The sequence below is a fragment of the Panthera leo genome, chromosome B3, assembly GCF_018350215.1.
Source record: "Panthera leo isolate Ple1 chromosome B3, P.leo_Ple1_pat1.1, whole genome shotgun sequence".
NCBI classification, from domain to species: domain Eukaryota; kingdom Metazoa; phylum Chordata; class Mammalia; order Carnivora; family Felidae; genus Panthera; species Panthera leo.
Genome location: NC_056684.1, coordinates 17087175 through 17105598, shown reverse-complemented (window position 1 = coordinate 17105598; position 18424 = coordinate 17087175). Strand labels below are relative to the sequence as shown.

The 18424-nt window shown below is 44.3% G+C and overlaps 1 protein-coding gene and 1 long non-coding RNA gene across 4 annotated transcripts in view; one reads left to right on the top strand and one right to left on the bottom strand.

The window, feature by feature from the left end:
• Positions 1–18424, top strand: part of IGF1R (insulin like growth factor 1 receptor) — a 300773-nt gene that overhangs the window by 199392 nt on the left and 82957 nt on the right. Inside the window, exon 1 of one of the 3 annotated variants that reach the window (XM_042941111.1) lies at positions 16382–17947. The exons of the other annotated variants lie outside the window; for them this stretch is intronic. Within the exon in view, the coding sequence (XP_042797045.1) occupies positions 17902–17947 (46 nt within the window). The 5' untranslated portion in view covers positions 16382–17901. Of the gene's footprint in view, positions 1–16381; positions 17948–18424 lie in introns of those variants that run through there. 3 annotated transcript variants of the gene reach the window in all.
• On the bottom strand, positions 6388–10408 carry LOC122221673. The gene is made up of 2 exons (XR_006203391.1): positions 9750–10408; positions 6388–7208 (listed from the first exon to the last, which is right to left on the bottom strand). It is a non-coding gene; the product is annotated as an uncharacterized LOC122221673 (long non-coding RNA).

The following is an 18424-nucleotide window of genomic DNA, read 5'->3' as shown; positions in this document are numbered from 1 at the left end:
TCACGTGAGCCTCCTGCTTTTCAGCGTGGCCCAGCAAGCTCATCTTTTGCTGGGTTTTTGCGTCACCTGCTCTTTTCTGGCCAGGTCAGCCTGTTCATTTTTCCATGCCAACAAGCCTCTACGTGCCAGTAAGTCACGTCTGAATAACCAAAGCATGTTTCCCTGCTGGAGAATGCCAGGGCAGGCCGGTCTGGGAGCCAAGTGGCTTTCTCGCGTTCAAATAAGCAGGGGAAGCAGAAGGGCCCTGGTCGTTCAGCTCCTCAGTGACTTGAGACTCGTTTTGAATCACCTGGGGAATCTCCTGAAATCCTGCTTTAATCCCCACCCCAGTGTCAGGTTCCCCCTTTCTTTCCCACATGACTGGGCTTTGAGCCCTCTGTCCTTTAGCCTGGCTTTGCCTCCAGGCCCCCAACCCCGACAAGTGCCTGTCTGCCACCCGCCAGAGTGCTCAGTTCTCCTGTGACCACAGCACCCGTGGACTTACTTCCCTGGCCTCCCCAGTTCCAAATGGCTCCATCTTCTAGAACCAACTTCACACTGTCCCTCATGAAGCTACCCCCACTGCACTTGTTCCTCACCTTCTTTTCTTGTGAGTCATGTTCTCCCCCACTTAATGGGACATGGATGCATTCTTGTGGTGTCCTCCTCGATCTCATGTTCACCTTTTACTTTCCAGGTGTCTCCCAGTCCCGGGGAGAGGCACTATTATATAATGGTGCTCTGGGCTGTTGAGCCAGACACACTGGCACCTCCAACACATGACTGACCCTCTGAGCCTGTCTTTCCTCATCTGTAGAAGGGGGTGATAATGCCTTTCCCGTGGGGGAGCCATGAGGATTAACTGTGCTTGGCACTGAGTTCGCGCCTAGTAGGCACTTAGTAAGTGTGAGTTCTCATAAGCGTTGTTGTTCTTTGTTTTTATCAGCCATAGATAGACATTTCACCAACTTTACAGGACCAGTGAGAGATTAACTGAGAATTATGCACAATCACTTATTAGCGAATCCCATTAATGTTCATTTATCTTACTTCTGTCAGGACAGGCACCTTTTGTTATACTTCCGCTCTTTTGTGTCCCATCCGGCAAACCCTCAGTAAATACCACTTTTAAAAAATTGCTCTTTGTGTGTGTAAATTTCAGAACTTGCTCCTTTATCAATAGTGATTTTTTATGAAAATGAATCCTTCTAGGTCAGACTTCTAGAACTTCCGCCTTGAGGGAATTGGGGCCAAACAAGAAAATCTGAGCCCCTGAGTTGTGTGACCAACACCTGGGGCCTGATGGATCCCGACTGATTCATAATCAAGTGTGTTTTTAAAATAACAGGGTTATTGGGTAGGAGTTCAGAGCAGTGAGAAAAATGATAACATTTGACGTACGGCCAGCTCCTTCCAATGCCGTGCAGCTGGTCGGCCTGCAGAAGCAAGCTGGCCCCTGATGCAGGATGGCCACAGAGGCCAAAGCATGAAGCTGCCGTATAGGGGGCAGGGTCACTGTGATACCCCACTGTCACCATGGGTGAGAGATGGGGTGTGCCCAGCTCTGCCCCCCTTCCTGTGACCCCAGGCGTGGGTACCCTTGAACCATTAGGACTGTTAAGCTTTTTTTCAGCAAACATTTGCGGATGCCTACAGGGCAGATGCTCTGCTAAACTCTGGGGGTGCAAAGATACAGAGCCATTCCCTTCCTTGAAAGAGTGCCCCGGGACCACTGTAGATTTCCCGACCCAAGCAGGAATTGTACAAGCAGGCATTATGACGGGCATGATCCATTTTCGTCACCTGGGGAGGCTTTCCAACTAGATGTCTATACCTTTGTGACCTTGGACAGGTCCCTTAATTTCCCTCAGCCTTGATTCCCTCCTCCTCGCAGCATAGAAGGTATCAGAGTGAGGGGCAGATGAGAACGCATATGTGAACTGCTTCGTGCTATGCCTTTTGCTGTGCCTTTTAGAAGGAGCCATTGCTGAGTATGGAAAATATTGAACCGTAGCACGCATGCTTGCATGAATCAGTCTGCTGAGTTATTTTAAGTTTGCATCTGAAAATAAAGGGTGGATTGCTGTCCAAATATAAAAGAATTGGATCCAGGCTCTAAAAGGATGTTTGCTGTTCTTTAGCAAAATACCATTCTTCTTAAGTTTCATTCAATCATTCCACAAAAATCTGAGCATCTGTTTTGTCCCAGGCACTGTGCTTGTAATGGGTGTACAACAGCAAACAGAACACTTGCTTTCTGCTCAGCTCGGGCTGACACTTGGACAGGGAATGTAGACGTTAAATAAATAGAAGTATGATGATGGCCATATAGGGGGAAGCCTGCTGTGTGTTTTAATATTTAACACCTGCTATGTGCGTTAATATTTAAATGTATCTTGGGAAGGTCTTTCCAACTAAAAATAATGATTTGTCCATTTGCCTGCAAATACCTCCTTTCTCTATAGGCAGTAGGCTGTTCATTTTTTGAGTGAGAGGTTCTGTTATTTGGGAAGAGAGCAGTTTTATAATTGAAACTAAGCTGGAGATGATTCAGAGGAGAGACTATATGTTGGGTTTTCCTTGGCTTGTGTGTTGAAGTGGCTTAGGGAAAGTGGTTATGTGCCAGTGGACAAGGGTTTAAAGAAGCCACCCCAAATTCAGGTAAACCATGTTGTGTATGTCGTTGAAAATAAATGTAAATACCCAAAGCTCACACCTCTGTTCTTCATCTAGACCAGAGCTGTCCTGTAGAATTTTATGTGATGATTCAGATGTTTTAGATCTTACCTGTCCGGTAAGGTCGCTGCTTAGCCACGTGTGGCAATAGAGCACCCCAAATGTGGCTAGTGGGACCGAGAGATGAATTTCAGATTTTATTTAATTTTTAATTAGTTTAAATATTTGAATAGCCGCTTGTGGCTTGTGGCCACTAGACGCTACAGATCCAGACAGAAGATTAACTGACGAAACTCTTTCCTCCTGAAGTATGTATTTATTTTGATTAAGGGTAACTAAGACCTGTACATTTCATTTTTCCCGTCATATTTACGGCAAATAAAGGGGGCATGCACATTTTTAAAAATGCGACACAATCAGTTAGACCAGCTGCCTAATTGCACACATTTTCTGGGCTGTGAGCCTTAATGACCTAAATACTCCTAATAACCTAGGAACTATAAAACAAGCAAGTCATATTCTATAACTGAATACCAGTGGGTTTCTTGGCTGAGAGAAAGCAGTCAAGGTCTTTGGGGTTCTATCAAGTGGCTGTTGATGCATGGACATTCAAAAGCTTTTGTGAAAATAAGGTAGATTTTAGAAATTTTGAAACCAAATTGAAACTCTCATTCAGGTTTAAAATTTTATTGGAGTTTATTTTCATTTCTTCTTTTGGTTCATCTGTGGGGTTTTTGTTCCCCCTGCTTTGTTGTTTTCATCAGGTTGGGAGAATAAAGCCTGGCTGGTCAGTTTCAATTTTATTTAAATTCATTTTGTCTTCATTCCTTCTAATCTAGCACAGTCCTGTGTTATATTGAGATCAGAGTGCTTCGGGGAAATGTTGAAATATAAAAACATTTTCATGAAAACATTTCCACTTACATTTAATTTTTCTTCTCAATACAAAAATATTTCCAACTTAATCCTTCCTCTCCCCTCTTGAAATGAATTGCATGCTTTAGAAATAACATCAATCCACCCAAGTACGCAAGGACGATCTCAGCCATTGAATGGAGATATAAAGGCTCAGAGCATGGTGGGGTTCAGAGGCAGAGACTGCCTTTCAGGATGCTGATAAACATGGGCGAGGCCCTCAGAGGGCCCTCGGTTCCCCACACACCAGCGCAGCAAACCAGTACAGCACTTAGGTCTGGGCCTGCCATGGAGAAATCTCTCACTCCATCTTAACCCATCAGCATCGTAGAGCTTATTTTGAATAACTCGTGAGTGTCTGCCAAAGCACTCGATGTTGAAACTTCCTCTTTCCAAACCCCATCTGACATCTGGGACCAGCTATGCTAGAAGGTGTTTGAACACGCCATGGAGTGGCTCACCCGTTTCTTAAGGAAAAAATGGCAAGCAAGCCCCTCTCAAGGGCAGACTCCTGCCTTCCTTCTGCCCTTTTATTTTGTTGTTGTTCCTTGGTAACCTCAAGCTTACTAGGAAGCCCAGCCTTAGGGGAAGGTGAGCCTCTCTTCCAAGGAAAAAGCAGCCGCTCATGTCCAACCTAGAAGCACCTCCAGTGTGAGCTACCCTGTGCTATCATTCCAGTCTGCAAAGTGCAGGGATATGGAGGCTGTGTGAAAATTTAGTGCATTCACCTGCATTGTAACGAGCGATGTACTGAGAGCTTACTCTACAACTGCTCAGGCACATTTCATTTAGTTTTTACAATAGCCAGTGGGGTGGATTCTCCTGACATTGTTTTACTGTTAAGCAAGTAGAGGCCTGGAAAAAATCAGTTGTCCATTGTCACACACACCTGGTAGGTAGAAGAGACTGGATTTGAACCAAGACATGCCCAATTTTAAAATGTATGCTTTCCTGGGGCGCCTGGGTGGCTCAGTCGGTTGAGCGTCCGACTTCGGCTCAGGTCATGATCTCACAGTCTGTGGGTTCGAGCCCCGTGTTGGGCTCTGTGCTGACAGCTCAGAGCCTGGAGCCTGCTTTGGATTCTGTGTCCCCCTTTCTCTCTGCCCCTCCCCTGCTCATGCTCTGTCTCTCTCTGTCTCAAAAATAAATAAACACATTTAAAAAAATGTTTAAATATATGCTTTCCTTTGCTGTACTCCGTCTGTAGGCTTTGCACCCAGAAGAGCAAATTTTTGGTTACATGTTTTCTCCCAAGAAAGAGCTCATGAAAACAAAGATTTCCAGTTTTTAAGGTTTGCCCTCAAGAGGGGAAAGAAATTTGTGGGTTCCTAAAACAATAAGAAAATGAAAAGTCATTTTATTGTGTCTGGGTTTTCTGATGAAGTTGTGGCTTTTGTAATCAGGTAGATTTTTCAAACAATATCAAGATCTCTAAGGTTTTTCCTTAAATGAATATACACATCCCATTCTTACATGCGTTGATTAACCATAAAGTGATTCAGCTATAGGATGTTATAGCCTAAATATAAGAATGTATGAGTGTCAGAATTAATTTCCTCAACAAGGAGAAAGAGTCGGCAAATTCAGGAAGTGTAGTTCCGCGGTCCTTTCATATTGTTACATTTTTGTGCAGGCAAAGTCGCATGCCTTGGTCATGGGTACTGATTCTTCAGGTGTTGACTACTCCCTGATTCCTAACTGTTTGATCAAAGCCTCGGGCCAATTTCATTTGCTCAGATCCAAAACCAGGTTAAAACTTCTTTCAGACCCAGTTCCTAGCACTGACCACAAAAGTCCAAACACTGGTGCAGGCTCTCCAGGTAGACCTATGGGTCCTGAGCAAGTGAGACTGTGAACTCCATTGACAGCAGGAACCTTGCCTCTCAGAGCCATTTCTCCAATGTGCTCAATCAACAGTCTGTCCAATGAAAGCATGAAGAGGCAGGGAAGTACCATCAAAGCCATAGGGATAGCCGAGACTACCACACCAGCTTTCGTACGCTATCATGCGGGAAATCTTTCCAACATAAACTATGTACTTCTTTCCTTCTTACTCTAGTGAATATAATTTAATCATTTCTGGCCAACTTGGGGACATCAGTGAACATATATTGTTGTATTATGCATAATATGGTGATAGCCTTAAGGCGTAGTGGGAGGCAGTTTGCCGTATACTGAAGATTTCTTGTGTTTATTGTGTTCTTATGGTTTGGCTTTATCATTTTTATGTCCCCATTTCTGTTTAACAGACTTACTGCAGTACGACAAGGAAGCTCCATCAGCCTCTCTGTAGGTCATTATTTGCTGCTTCCTCTTTGCTGTGGGTACTCTGAAAACAGATTTCTAAGCTTGCTAGAATTATATATAAGATGGCGCGCCTGGGTGGCTCAATCGGTTGACCACCTGATTCTTGATTTTGGCTCAGGTCGTGATCCCAGTGTCCTGGGATTGAGCCCCACATCGGGCTCCGTGCTGAGCACGGAGCCTGCTTAAGATTCTCTCTCTCTCCCTCTGCCCCTCTCCCCTGCTCGCTCTAAAAATAAAACAAATCCTAAAGAGAGAGAGAGAGAGAGAGAGAGAGAGAATTATGTGTAACAGTAAGTAGGCTGTAAGATCTAGCTTCTTTCTGGTCCTTGGCTGTGGACCCCCACAAACATGTTTTTGCTGGATAGTTGCGTTCCGGAAGGGTGTGGTATCCATCTGTGAGAAGTGTTTTCCCTTCACATGATCGTGTTTGTTTTGTTTTTTTTTTTCTTTTACTTCTCTCTCTGCATCCATGTCTCTGTTTCTCTAGTAATATGACAGGTGCTGGAATAATTAAAATTAATGGAACACGTTTATCCACATGGGAGCAATTGTAGTGGTCAAAAAACATTTTCAAAAGGCATGCAATCCCCCCTTCTGTATCCCGGACCAGCCCTCAGCACCTAGTTTCATGACATAGTATTTTACAAGGGTCCCCTTGTATTTCACTTTCAGATAGCTATGCCTGAAGGGGCTTTTCCACTCCCGCCTGGTATGGGTTCTCCCTCCCCTGCTGTCGTCTCCCACTCCTGGTCTTCGTCCTAGGCCCACGCCAACCCTGCCAGGCAAGACTCCTCTATGCGTTCCACTTCCAATGCTCCTGCACCTTTCCGTTGTCCTATTAAGGGTCTCTCCAGCAGGCCCTCCTTCTAGGGGCTACCACCTTTCCAGCCTCCATTCCACTGGACACCTCTCATTGCTGAAGGCTTTGTAAGCGAACTTGATTTCCCTTTGGGAGGCAATGAGGTATAACAGAGCCGAGATCTTAGAGCGAAGCCAACTGCCACCCGAGGGCCCCCTCTATTGGATAAGTCAGGCCGGTCTTGGAGCCTAGATCTCCTGTCCATAGAAAGGAGTTTGTACGGATCCAGTCAGCGCATTCTTGGTGTGAAAGCAAGGGCTTAATCCAGTGGCACTTCACTCCCTTGCCTTTCGGGATTATTGCTTCTGAGTGGACAGGTAGCCGCAAGGGTTGACAGCAAATTTCTCATCTCCTATCGCACACCCTGTGATGCTGGGAACACCAGAGCAAAAATGGTTGCTGTCGCGCATTCATTTCTGGCCTCAATTTTCTATTATTCCCCGATGAGGATCCTTTCGTTTGAGACCAGTATCTGGAAGAGAAAAAAAAAAAAAAAGTAGATCAAGCTTTTCAGATGAGATTTTAGTGCAGCCCCGAAAGACTCTTTTTATTGCCTTCGCTACCACATAGTGGTGGATCAGGAAACTGTAGGGCTTGCAGGGCTGGGAAATTGCTGCCAATGGAGTGAAGATTCTGCTGCTGAAGGAATCTGATCTCTTTTCTGCATAACACAAAGAAAGCAGAAGCCCATATCGTCTATAGCAGATGACAGAGTATATGTCCAGTTCAGAAAAAAATACATTTCTCAGTACCTTTAAAGCAAAAAGACCGAGTTGTGAGAAGGATCTAGAAGAAGTCGTATGCAGTTTACTGGTGTCCATTTTGTTGCTGCTTTTTGCATTCCTCAACCATCTTACTTCCTACTCCCACCCCACTGGAGGATACTCCAAAGATAAATGAACTGTTAGGCAATATGTCAGAAAGGCTACGGTCCTCAACATGTACACCCCATTCTCTACCGGCCTCCTTAGCTGGTAGCAACAATACTGCTCTCGGAATCATCTATAAAAAGTAGGCATTTGCCTCATCTCCAAATTAGGGGTTTATCTTATTTGCAAAACACTTTTGGGGCCTTTGTCTGGGATGGCAGGGTGTTAGCAACTCTGGTCCAAGTGGGAAGCACACGAAGTTAAGTCTCATTCAAAGCGAGATTTTGGAGTTCCCAATGGTTGATTGGCATGTATCCTTATAGCTCAAGAGTTTCTCTGTCCATTCAGTTGATTGACTATGCTGTAGTTGTTTTCTTTTCCTTGATGAACTTTTTAGGAACATTTACTTTTGAACATTTAAATTTGAAATAATTTCAGACTTACAAAAAAAAAATAGTTACAGAAAGTACAAGTTTCTGAACACCCTTCACCCAACTTCCCCAAACGTCAGCACCTTACATAACCAATTGAGGCTTATCAAAACCATCATATCACCATGACGTGGTACTACGAAGCTCCAGACTGGATTCAGATCCCACCAGTTTTCCCCTGTCTGGTCTTCTATCCAGTAGAGGATCCCGCCTCACATTTGTGGTCGCGTCTGTTCTGTTTCCTCAAACCCAGGTTGTTTTCTTCAGTCTTCCTTGGTAGCTTGCCACCTCCACACTTTGGAAGAGCACAGACCAGTTATTTTGCAGAATGTCCTTCTCTGGGTGTTTGCTTGTGATGAAAGTCAGGTGACAGCAAGAACATACAGTGTTAGCAAGATGACCACAGAAGTGCCACTGTGCCCTTCCCAGTGCATCCTGTCTGGAGACACATCATGCCCATAGGTTTCATTTCTGATGATGTTAATTTTGATCACTTGGTTAAGATGGTCTCTGCCAGTGCACCCGTTGTTAATCTTGACCTTTGTAATTAGGAAGCATCCTTCAGAGGTAGATACTTGAGACTAGCCTCTTCATACCGTTCCTCATTATTCTTTCACTTCCCAGTTTTAACACCCATTACTGTGGTGTTTGCCAAATGGTGGATTTTTCTATTTCTGTTTTCTACACTTAGTAATTGGAATTCTACTCTGAGGACTCTATGTATTTTTAAAATGAGGGACATAAAACTTTTTAAATAGCAGTGGCAGCTCCACTTTTTCTGGGAGGACAATTATGAATGACATGCAGCAGAAAAATATGCAGAAGCCTGAGAAGTCTCAAATAGGAATGTTATTTGAGATGTCGTTGCCATCATTTCCCTTCAGAGGAGGTGAAGTAGAGGGGAGGAGATCTCAGCCGCCCTCCAAAAAAGTCCTCTTAGTATCTTGGTCCTGGCTGCAAGTGTCTCTTGCTTTTGAGGACTGAGAGGACACAGTTGCAAGACTGTCTCTGGAGCACAGCCCTGAATGTTTTGGATGGGTTAGGAAGGCTTACGCCACCATAAGAACTTTAATTAATACTATGAAATGTTATCTCTGAGCATTTTAGGCTATAATTGAAAGGAGTGCTCAAGATACGGTTTCCTTCTTTTAGAATATACACTATTACTCACATGGCAAACAATTTAGAGGAGCCCCTCCCTCCATTTAATTAAATTTCAGCAGCCCAAAATCCAATGCGTGTGAAGAAATCATTATTTTGAATTCTTTATCCTGAAAAGATTAAAATTACTCTTTACTCTTAGAGGTTTTTTTTTTTTTTAATTGGTCTATTTTATTCTCTGATTGTGATCCTTCCAATGTGATTTTTAAAAATATTTTTACTTCTACCTTAAAAGGATGAAACAGTATGTATATGCAACTACAATATTTTATCAAAAGCTTGCGCATCTAATTGAAAGGACTGTGAATGGCTACATTTTTAAATATCCTGCAGTCCATCCCAGTTTGTAATTTTATCATCACACTCTGGCAAGATCACACTCGGTACATTAAATTCCTGTGGCCCTCATTTTTCCCTCACTGATGTTTGTAACTCCTTGCGGATTAAATTTTAGGAGCTTGAAATAGAACCGTTCCATTAGGAAAAGAAAAAAGAACCTCACACACCCCAGACCTTGGGTAGCTGCTCATTAGATACGGCCAGGGGACTCACATTTGCCGGACCAAGCAGGAATTTTGATGGTAGAATTGACGGTTCTGAGTTAGGTTGGATGAAAAATACGTACGGCTTTTAAAGGTGTGGCCGCACAGAATTCATGCTACCGAGTACTGAGGTTCTTTTCGTGTTTGCAGTGCCTTGGTGAATGTCCTAAAGTTGGCGGCTGAGCGGAGGGGGACAGGGAACATTTATTTGAGTGTTATTTCTAGACCGCAAGCCCAGCGCTGGAAAAAGTTCCAGCGCATCCGTTAAAGTTAGTGCACGTGCTCGGGCGGACCGGATCCCGGAGCGCCGCCGCCACCGCAGCGCCGCAGACCCCTCGTGGCCGCCCGCTTCTGCCCTGGCTGGCGGGAGGCGGGGCTCAGAAGGCGCGTGCCCGCGCGGGAGGACTGGCCGGCCACGTGACCACGCTCTGGCCACGCCCGCCGCCGCCTCACGTGGTCTCCGGACACCATGTGCGAGAGTGGATGGAACAGGGAGCGGCCGGGTGTGGCATTCGGGGTTGGGAAGACAGAAGCGTCCTGATTTCCCGCCCCCTCCCCCCCTCTAATTCCTTAATCCCGATAGCGGAAAATGCAGAAAGTATTTCTCATGTATTTCCGATCATGTCATCTAATCCCTTTGGTGGCTCAAGTTTCTTTATGGGAACGTGGTTTCCGTCTCGAGGGGTCGATCCCACGGTGCCAGAGCCACGCTGCCTCCCTCGGGACGGGGGCGGTCTGGGTTTCCCGAAGGTCGATCATCCATTTTATGGCAAAGAAGTAAACCGTTCTAAACCGTTTCACTACAAACCCTGGTTTCTCCTTAGCGATAATTGAATTTTGATGGAAAACCGGCTGTCCTAAAGTTATGGGAAGAGGGTGGTTCACCCTCCGACTTCCGCGGCATTGTTGCCGCTTTGCCGCGGGAGGAGGCTCGCGGAGTAAATAACTTGGATGGGTCCCTCCACGTTCGTTCCTCATGTGCTTGTGAGCAGTGCACACCGTAAAAGGAAAATAAAAGATGGAAGTAGGTTTCCAAAAGAGAAAAATTAATATGGAAGGAGGGCGTGCGTTCTCAAATTGAACCAGGGTCTCATTGTTCCGAGCTAACGTCCAGTTACGTGCTCCAGTCCGATCCCGGACCGCAGCAGAACCGCCTGGGGAGCTCGTGCGATCCGCGGGGAGGTGTTGGTGCCACTGTCCCCCGCCGCCGCCACCACACGGACGCACGTGCCCTGTTAATTTCCTGGCACCCGTTGCGTACGGAGCCTCGTGTAAATCTTCGGCACACTCATTTCTTCCCATTTCGTGTGGGAAGTTAAGGTTCTTTTCGGTTTACTTTCTGTTCACCTTCATTAAAATGCGGCAAACCGAAAGGAGTTTATTAATGGAGATCCCAGTGTATAGAGAGATTTTATTGAAAAGAAGAAGGGCTCGAATGATAAAACCTCATGTTAAAAATCAGAAACAGACTCTTGTTATTGTTAATAACTTTGAAAATGGAAATCCAACTTGATAAATTATTTCAGAGGAGTAGTTCTAGGGACCAGACATTTGGTAGGTAACTCTGTGTCTGGTCATCAATTATAGTGATTTCCTTGCATCAGCTCCAGAAAATCAGAATATTCATGAGCTTTCTGCTCTGACTCAGACCTTCAGGAGCCATGAAATTTTCCTGTTGGGATGAGAGGAAGTGCTGTCGGTGGTTTTGGCAGCTGAATGAAACCAGAAATAGATAAGCAGGGTAGAGGGGCGATGTCCATTTGTCTGGTCTTATCATCCTGCTTTTAATTTGTGAAAGTTAAAGTTTAAAAAAATTATATTAAACGTGCGATCCTTTTTAGAATTCACGGAGTACGTTGAGGAAGTGGTTTTGTTTTTGTGAGTTTGTTTAAACAAATGACTGAGGTTTTTGTTTTTCGCTGTGTCTGGCCAGGCAGCAATGCTACACTTTTTTAAATTCATGAAATACTGACCAGCGAGTCTGTTCTTTAGCACTCCTCTGCTTTTGTGATGGGAAGACAAGGAGGCAGACACCAATGGCGCCTCTTACAATGGAGGTTTGTTTGTTTATTTTTTATTTAATGGAGGGATTGTAGATGGCTTAAAATTTCCTTGTGCCAGGACAGAGAAGGGGGGGGGGGGGTGGGAGAATAATTAGCCCATTTTAAGCAACTTTAGCAATAGCCGATCCATAGGCATTAACTTTCGACAGCGACAGAAGCCTCTTTCTAGACCTCATCCTGTGATGTTTTAAACAAATTTAATTTTGTTTGATTAAAATCTTTCTTAAAGGCCAAATATCGCTGAGGTCATTTTTTCAAATTTTTTGGTTATATACTAATAAAGATGGCAAGTTATAATCTTTTGTTGAAATATGCGGGAAGCCTATCCTTCACCCCCTCCTTCCCTGAAATGCCAGGGCTCCCTTGCCTGTTCTGAGAGGTCCTTCTCCGGCACTCCTGCCTCGTACACACCCTTCCATCCCGTGGTCCACTCAGCCGAAAGTATTCTTGTCTTCCTGATGTGTATCTTTTAGGACAGGAATCTTTACCTTGAATTCTTATCTACATGTACAACAATACCTGGGGTGTCTTCCAGACAGGTGCACTCAGGTTTTAAGTGAACAAATATTTAATCCAGAAGAATTTATGAAAAAAAAAAGGGGGGGGGCTGTTTGTATTTTTTTTTTAAGCCATTGTTGTTAAACACCGTGTTTGGAGTGGTACGAATTCTGTGCTCTACCAATCTGTATGAATTATGCCATTTAAAGTAGAAATAATTAAGAAATATTTCATTGCTAGGTTAAACACAGGAGTGAAGTTTCCACTTTTTTATGTAGTCAAATTCATTGCCTTTTGGTCCTTTGGGATGGTGCTGAATGACCCTGACAGAACTATAAGGCACAGAAATGAGACTCATGCAAGTCTGAGAGCTGAGCTCCTGGCATTCAGTACTTCTGTTTATCATCATCTGTCTCCCTGTTAAGTCACAGCCTCTTGTGGTCCTCAGTCTCCTCATCAATGAAATATCGCTGATACCTTTCTATGACTTATGAAAGTAGGTTATGAGAACTACAGTAGAAAACTCTGTGTCATGTGCACATGCACGGTACCTTACTGGTTAGAAGCATGGACCCTCGAGTCCTGTCGCTTCAATTGGAATTTCTGCCTCTGCCTCCCGAAGCTCCGTGACTCCGGGCAAACCACTCTCTCTGTACTGGAGACTATGGTTCAGAGGACGGGAAAATAGGCCCTCCCTCTCAGAGTTGTGGACGTTAAGTCAGCGCATGCCAAGCACATGTAGCAGTGAGTGCCCCCACGTATGGTAGGTGACTTACTATTACGGATAACAAATGCTCATTTTTTTTCTTCTCATCTAGTACTTTGAGCTTTTACTTCTATTAGGGCCAAGAGACAGAGACAGAGAGAATTGTTATCATTAAAAAAGTTGTAGTCTGCCGGGGTGTCTGGGTGTCTCAATTGATTAAGTGTCCAACTTTGGCTCAGGTCATGATCTTGCAGTTTGTGGGTTTGAGCCCTGCATTGGGCTCTATGCTGATAGCTCAGACCCTGGATCCTGCTTCGGATTCCATGTCTCCCTCTCTCTCTCCCCCTCTTCTGCTCACCTCTGTCTCTCTCTCAAAAATAAATAAACATTAAAAAAATTTTTTTTTAAGTTTTAGTTTGCCTAAAAGCAGATACGACCTAAAAGAAGGCTGGGGTTTGGTGTTGGATCAGATGATTCTTTGGTTATTCTCGGGGAAAACCAGCCAAGCCATGAGGCCAGAGGACTATCTTTCATTTTATTCCTCATCTCCCAAAAGTGGCTTCTCTGATTTTTCTCATTTTTCCTCCTTTTTAGGAGAGTCAAGGAGAGTAGTTTTTCATATTACTTTTGTCATCATTGTTATTTATTTGATAACAATTCACCATCAGAACATAAAACGTACTTACTTATCCTACAGGAAACTCCCTTCTGTTACGTATTTGCTTTCAATTTATGCTTTGTCTAATGCTAAAGAGAATTTGAGGCAGATTCTAATTAAAAGCCAACAAAACAAAACAAAACAAAAAACCCAGATGACACGGGACCTGAATAGCCACATCAGCAAGATAAGCACACCATACTAGAAGGACTATTGGTCTTCTTGGAATCTGGTTCCTCTGGGATTCTAGGCACAAAGAATTTCCTCAAGGCAAAGAGGAAATACAGTAAAATCTGCATATGTAAGTATACATACAAAGTCCCCATATACATCTTCTGTAAATTTCAAGGGCTTTGCTTTCGGAAAGTTTGCCTAAGTAGTAGTCCAGGGTTAAAGTACCACCTGACTCCACGTATGTATATCATGTCTCATGGAACCAATATACACTGCACAATATACACTGCGCCACCATGGACCAGGCTCTGGACATGGCCCTGGGAACACAGTGATGAAAAAACATAGGATTCCTATCCCAGTGCACTGTGCACCAGTGGAGAAAGGAGCATTAAACATAGTTAAGTGTGTGTTTTTTTAATTGTAGTACTGTGCATACAAAATTTATCATTGTAACCAAGTTTAAATATATGCTTCAGCGGCACTAAGTAAGTACATTCCCAATGTTGTGCAACCATCACCACCAGGCATCTCCAGAACTGTTGTCTTGCACAACTGAAACTTTGTACCCATGAAATAATAACTCTTCCTCCTTCTTCCCTCCAGCAAAAATAATAATAATAATAATAACCATTAAAAATAAGTTTTTGATTGTGAATGTGGTCAGTGCTTTGAGAGACATGAAGCGGATGCTGTGTCTTAAAATGATAGGGCAGCAGGAAGGGCTCTTACCCAGAGATGGTGATGGGGAGAAGAAGTCTTTGAAGGTGAAGACAATCCCCCAGCACTAAATGCTGCCGAGGCAGGTTGGGAGTGGGAAGAAGCGTAAGCCAGGCAGAAGGAACAGCATGCATCATGGGTCAGAGTCATGACAGGGTCTGCCTTCTTCAAGAAAGAAAAAGGAGCCAGGGTGGTTGGAGCAGGGGCCAGGCGGGTAAGAGGTTTTAGTTTTACTATGTGTATGGGTATTTGTGTATCCTTGCTGCGATTCAGTAAAATCTTCACCGTGCCCTGAAATACAGCACGGTCCGTCCGCAGCTTTTCAGTAACCTGGAGCACAAACTCACAGCCGCTTCTCAGAACTCCAGACTGTGCCTGCACCAGGAATTCACTAACACCCTTCCTGGCTGGATGAGCAAGTGCATTATCTTCCTTGATACGGGCCCAGAGCAGGGAGGTCCGAGGAGCAGGTGGTCGGCGTACTCCTGGAAGCCTCCTTCCCATCCCAGTGGCCTGGAGCCGGTGGGATTAGGATGAAGGAATGTCCCTGTGGCACTGGCACCAGGGATCATTTCTGTGAAGCAAGAGCAGTAGGTTCTAGATAGGGAGGTGCAGGTGGCGTGAGAACTGGACAGTCTGACTGCTGCTCTAGCCAGCTGGCTGTCCTTCCCCTCCCTCCACGCGGAGAAGCCAGCCCGGGGTGCCTGTGCACAAAGCCAATGTTTTTTTTCAAACAGCTTGCACATGTTCTTGGTTGCAACGCAGAGGTTTAGCTGGTGGATCCTGGAAGAAATTCCTTTGACCTGGAAAATCATAATGGCAATTATTTTTACTTAGCTCCCAAGCGAGCCTCTGAGTGGTTCCTGTAGAGCCCCTAAATTTGCGCAGCCTATGAACCTGAGAGCGGAAACTAGTTGTTGAGCCCTTTGGAATAGTCGTAGCTCTGTCGGTTTATTTGAACACTGATGACAGTTGGTGATACCTACCCAACCTTTGGCGACACTGTGTTATTATCACTTACCCCCACCTTACCCGGTAATTAACAAGGAGGATGCTTCTTCACCTCTTCACTGTTTGCAGGGAATTGTCTCATTGCCCTCCTGAAAGGAGCTTGTATATACCTTTGCTATAGAGAATCTTCATCCAACCCATGTAAAAGGTGAATAAAGTAATTTAGGAGAAAATTGTATTAGGAGGTTGGTTCTTTGTTTTTTGTTTTTTTGAAGACCTCTGTGAAGTTTTTTGAAACATAGAAAAAATTCTCTTTCTCATCTAAAAAGAGCTTACTGCCTGATGGAAGTTGAAGGTTTAACTTCCATGCTGTGGAAGCTTTCTTGGCAGGCTCTAGAAAGTAATTTGCCCCTGGCCCTCCCCAAACCTCCCCATCCCCCAGCCTGCAGCTTGAGGACTCTTCAAAATAGTAACCAAAACTACAACGAACCTTCAGATGATGATGTGTTAGGTAAGCTACTGCCCACCTTGCATTAAATGAGGATTATTTCAGAGCAAAGGGATTTAAGAACAGCAGTAAAAAACTGGAATTAGAATGCCAAGCCAATCTGAAATTTGTAATATTTTTATTTGTTCAAGCAGAGATAAAATCTGAAATATTTCTGAATCCTGTCTTAGTTTTTGTTTTTAAGAGAGATAGCAAGTGAGGGGAGGAGGAGGAAGGCAGAGAGAGAGAGAGAGAGAGAGAGAGAGAGAGAGGGAGAGGATCTTAAGCAAGCTCCAGGCTCAGCTCAGAGCCTGACTCAGGACTTGATCCCTTGATCCTGAGATCATGACCTGAGCCGAAATCGAGAGTTGGATGCTCAACCAACTGAGCTACCCTGGCATCTCTCTATTCTTTTTCTTTCTTGGCCACATAACTCTCCCCCAGAAGCGAAGTCTTGTGTGTATGCTGATACATGATATCAATTGGGAACATGGTTCTTAGTGTCTTCCTTTGCCCTTCTCGGCAGGTGGTGGTCCATAAGGCCAGGGGGGATTAGATAGAGGCCAGTGGGTCACAGAGTGAGACTCTCCCATGCACATGTCAGCTAAGTGGCAGATAGGTGGCAGAGGCAGGACTAGAGAACCCTAGGACCTATGGAAACCCTATTCACAGAGGACCTATGACATCCCAGGAAAAATACTACAGTTCCATGGTTTATCACATTTAATCTTGCACTGATTAGCACAAGGTGGTAGTATCTGTCTTACACACATAACTGAGTCCCTTTTCACACAACAGCCAATAAATGGCAAATGGGATATAAACTCACTTCTTTCCAACCCCACAGTCCACATTTTCCTCTAAGGCGAACATTGCCTCCTCTCTCATGCTGTGTCTCCAAAACAGAAGATGAACTTAAGCATCTCAAAATTTTAAACACTTGACTCTCTCTAAAACGATTTTTTTTTAAGTAGACAGACAGACAGACATGACTTGGGCCCTTAAAAATGCGGCCAAGCTGGCACATAAATGGGCGTAGGCTGTTTCTAAATTGTTGCTTTAAATTTTGCCAACATAGCTTCTAGGCTGGTAGTTTTGTTTGTTTTTTCATATATTTTTGACACTATGTATGTGCAGAGGAATGTTATCCCTTGTCATAGTGTCCCTCCTCCCCGAAGGCAAGCAAGGGACATGGGGCCACATCAGGGGATGTGCACCCAGAGGACAATAGGGAGAGACTGAGGTTAAGTGACAGTATTTGAGGGCTCGTTGATTTTTTGCATAGACTGTCTCACAAACATGTATTGACGCATTCATCTATAAACTGAGACACATTAGCGTTTCCCACTTTTTCCTATTTGCTGTTTCTTCATTTTCGTGGATGCTTCTTTCAAAACTATGTCTAGTCTAGGACCCAATTAAAGATTTATCTTTAGATAAATAGATTTATATCTTTGATGTCCATCGTTGTCCAGTGTAAAGATTTGGAGGGAAATCCCAGATAAAGAAAATAGGATCACTGTCTGCTTTCCTCCCGGGGTTATTTTACATGTGTACTAATTTGCAGATTGTTTGTATCAAAAAAGCAAAACATGCCCCTTACAAAGGGGGGACAAGGGCGCGTGCCTGGCACACCTCTGCCCCTGTATGCACCATAAGACTTGAAAGTGAGCCAGGATTCGAAAATATTGGATTGGGATAATGTTATTTTTTTAAACACCTGGCTAATTTAATATAAAGTGTTTACACTTCATTTTTCTGGCAGTGGATTTACTCTGTAGGTGTGGAAGATTTCCTGTAAGTTTTGCAAGTTCCAGGGGAGGAAAGTTGCAATATGTACTCTCTGTGGTCACAGCCGCATGAAGGGTGATTTCTTAATCCCCTATTGTTACCGTGTGTAGGTGAATGATGGGTATTGCAGACGGTGTCCTGGACTCTTGCAAGTTCACAGGTACACGAACGAAAATAAGCAAGAATGGTCTTTTTTAGGAATTCTGAATACGGAGTCTTGAAGAAAGATCATCTTTTCCCTAAAGGGGTGCTTGGGTCAGAATTGCCGGCTACTATATACCTCGTGGGTGAAGCGGATATTTTGAGCATGACTGAGCTTATTAAGAGCCTGAGGCGCTTCCTCTACCAGGGTTTAGAAATTTCAAAGGATGGGGGTTGGGGAGGAGGAATTATGGCAGGCATTTTAGAGAGGGCAGAGGAGGTTGGAAGCAACAGGTTCCAAGTGTATCTACTGTGCTCCTGCAGAGCGCTGGGTGGGCTGGGAATGGCAATTTAGGAAGATAAGGTCTGCCCACCTGCCAGACAGGAAAAAGTAGACTTGGGGGATGGGGTGGGGGAGTTCGGGCTTTAGTTATGTAGATGGAGGTGTGGTGCAATTGAGGTGGAAATACATTTAATAGGCTTTACTTAGGAGACC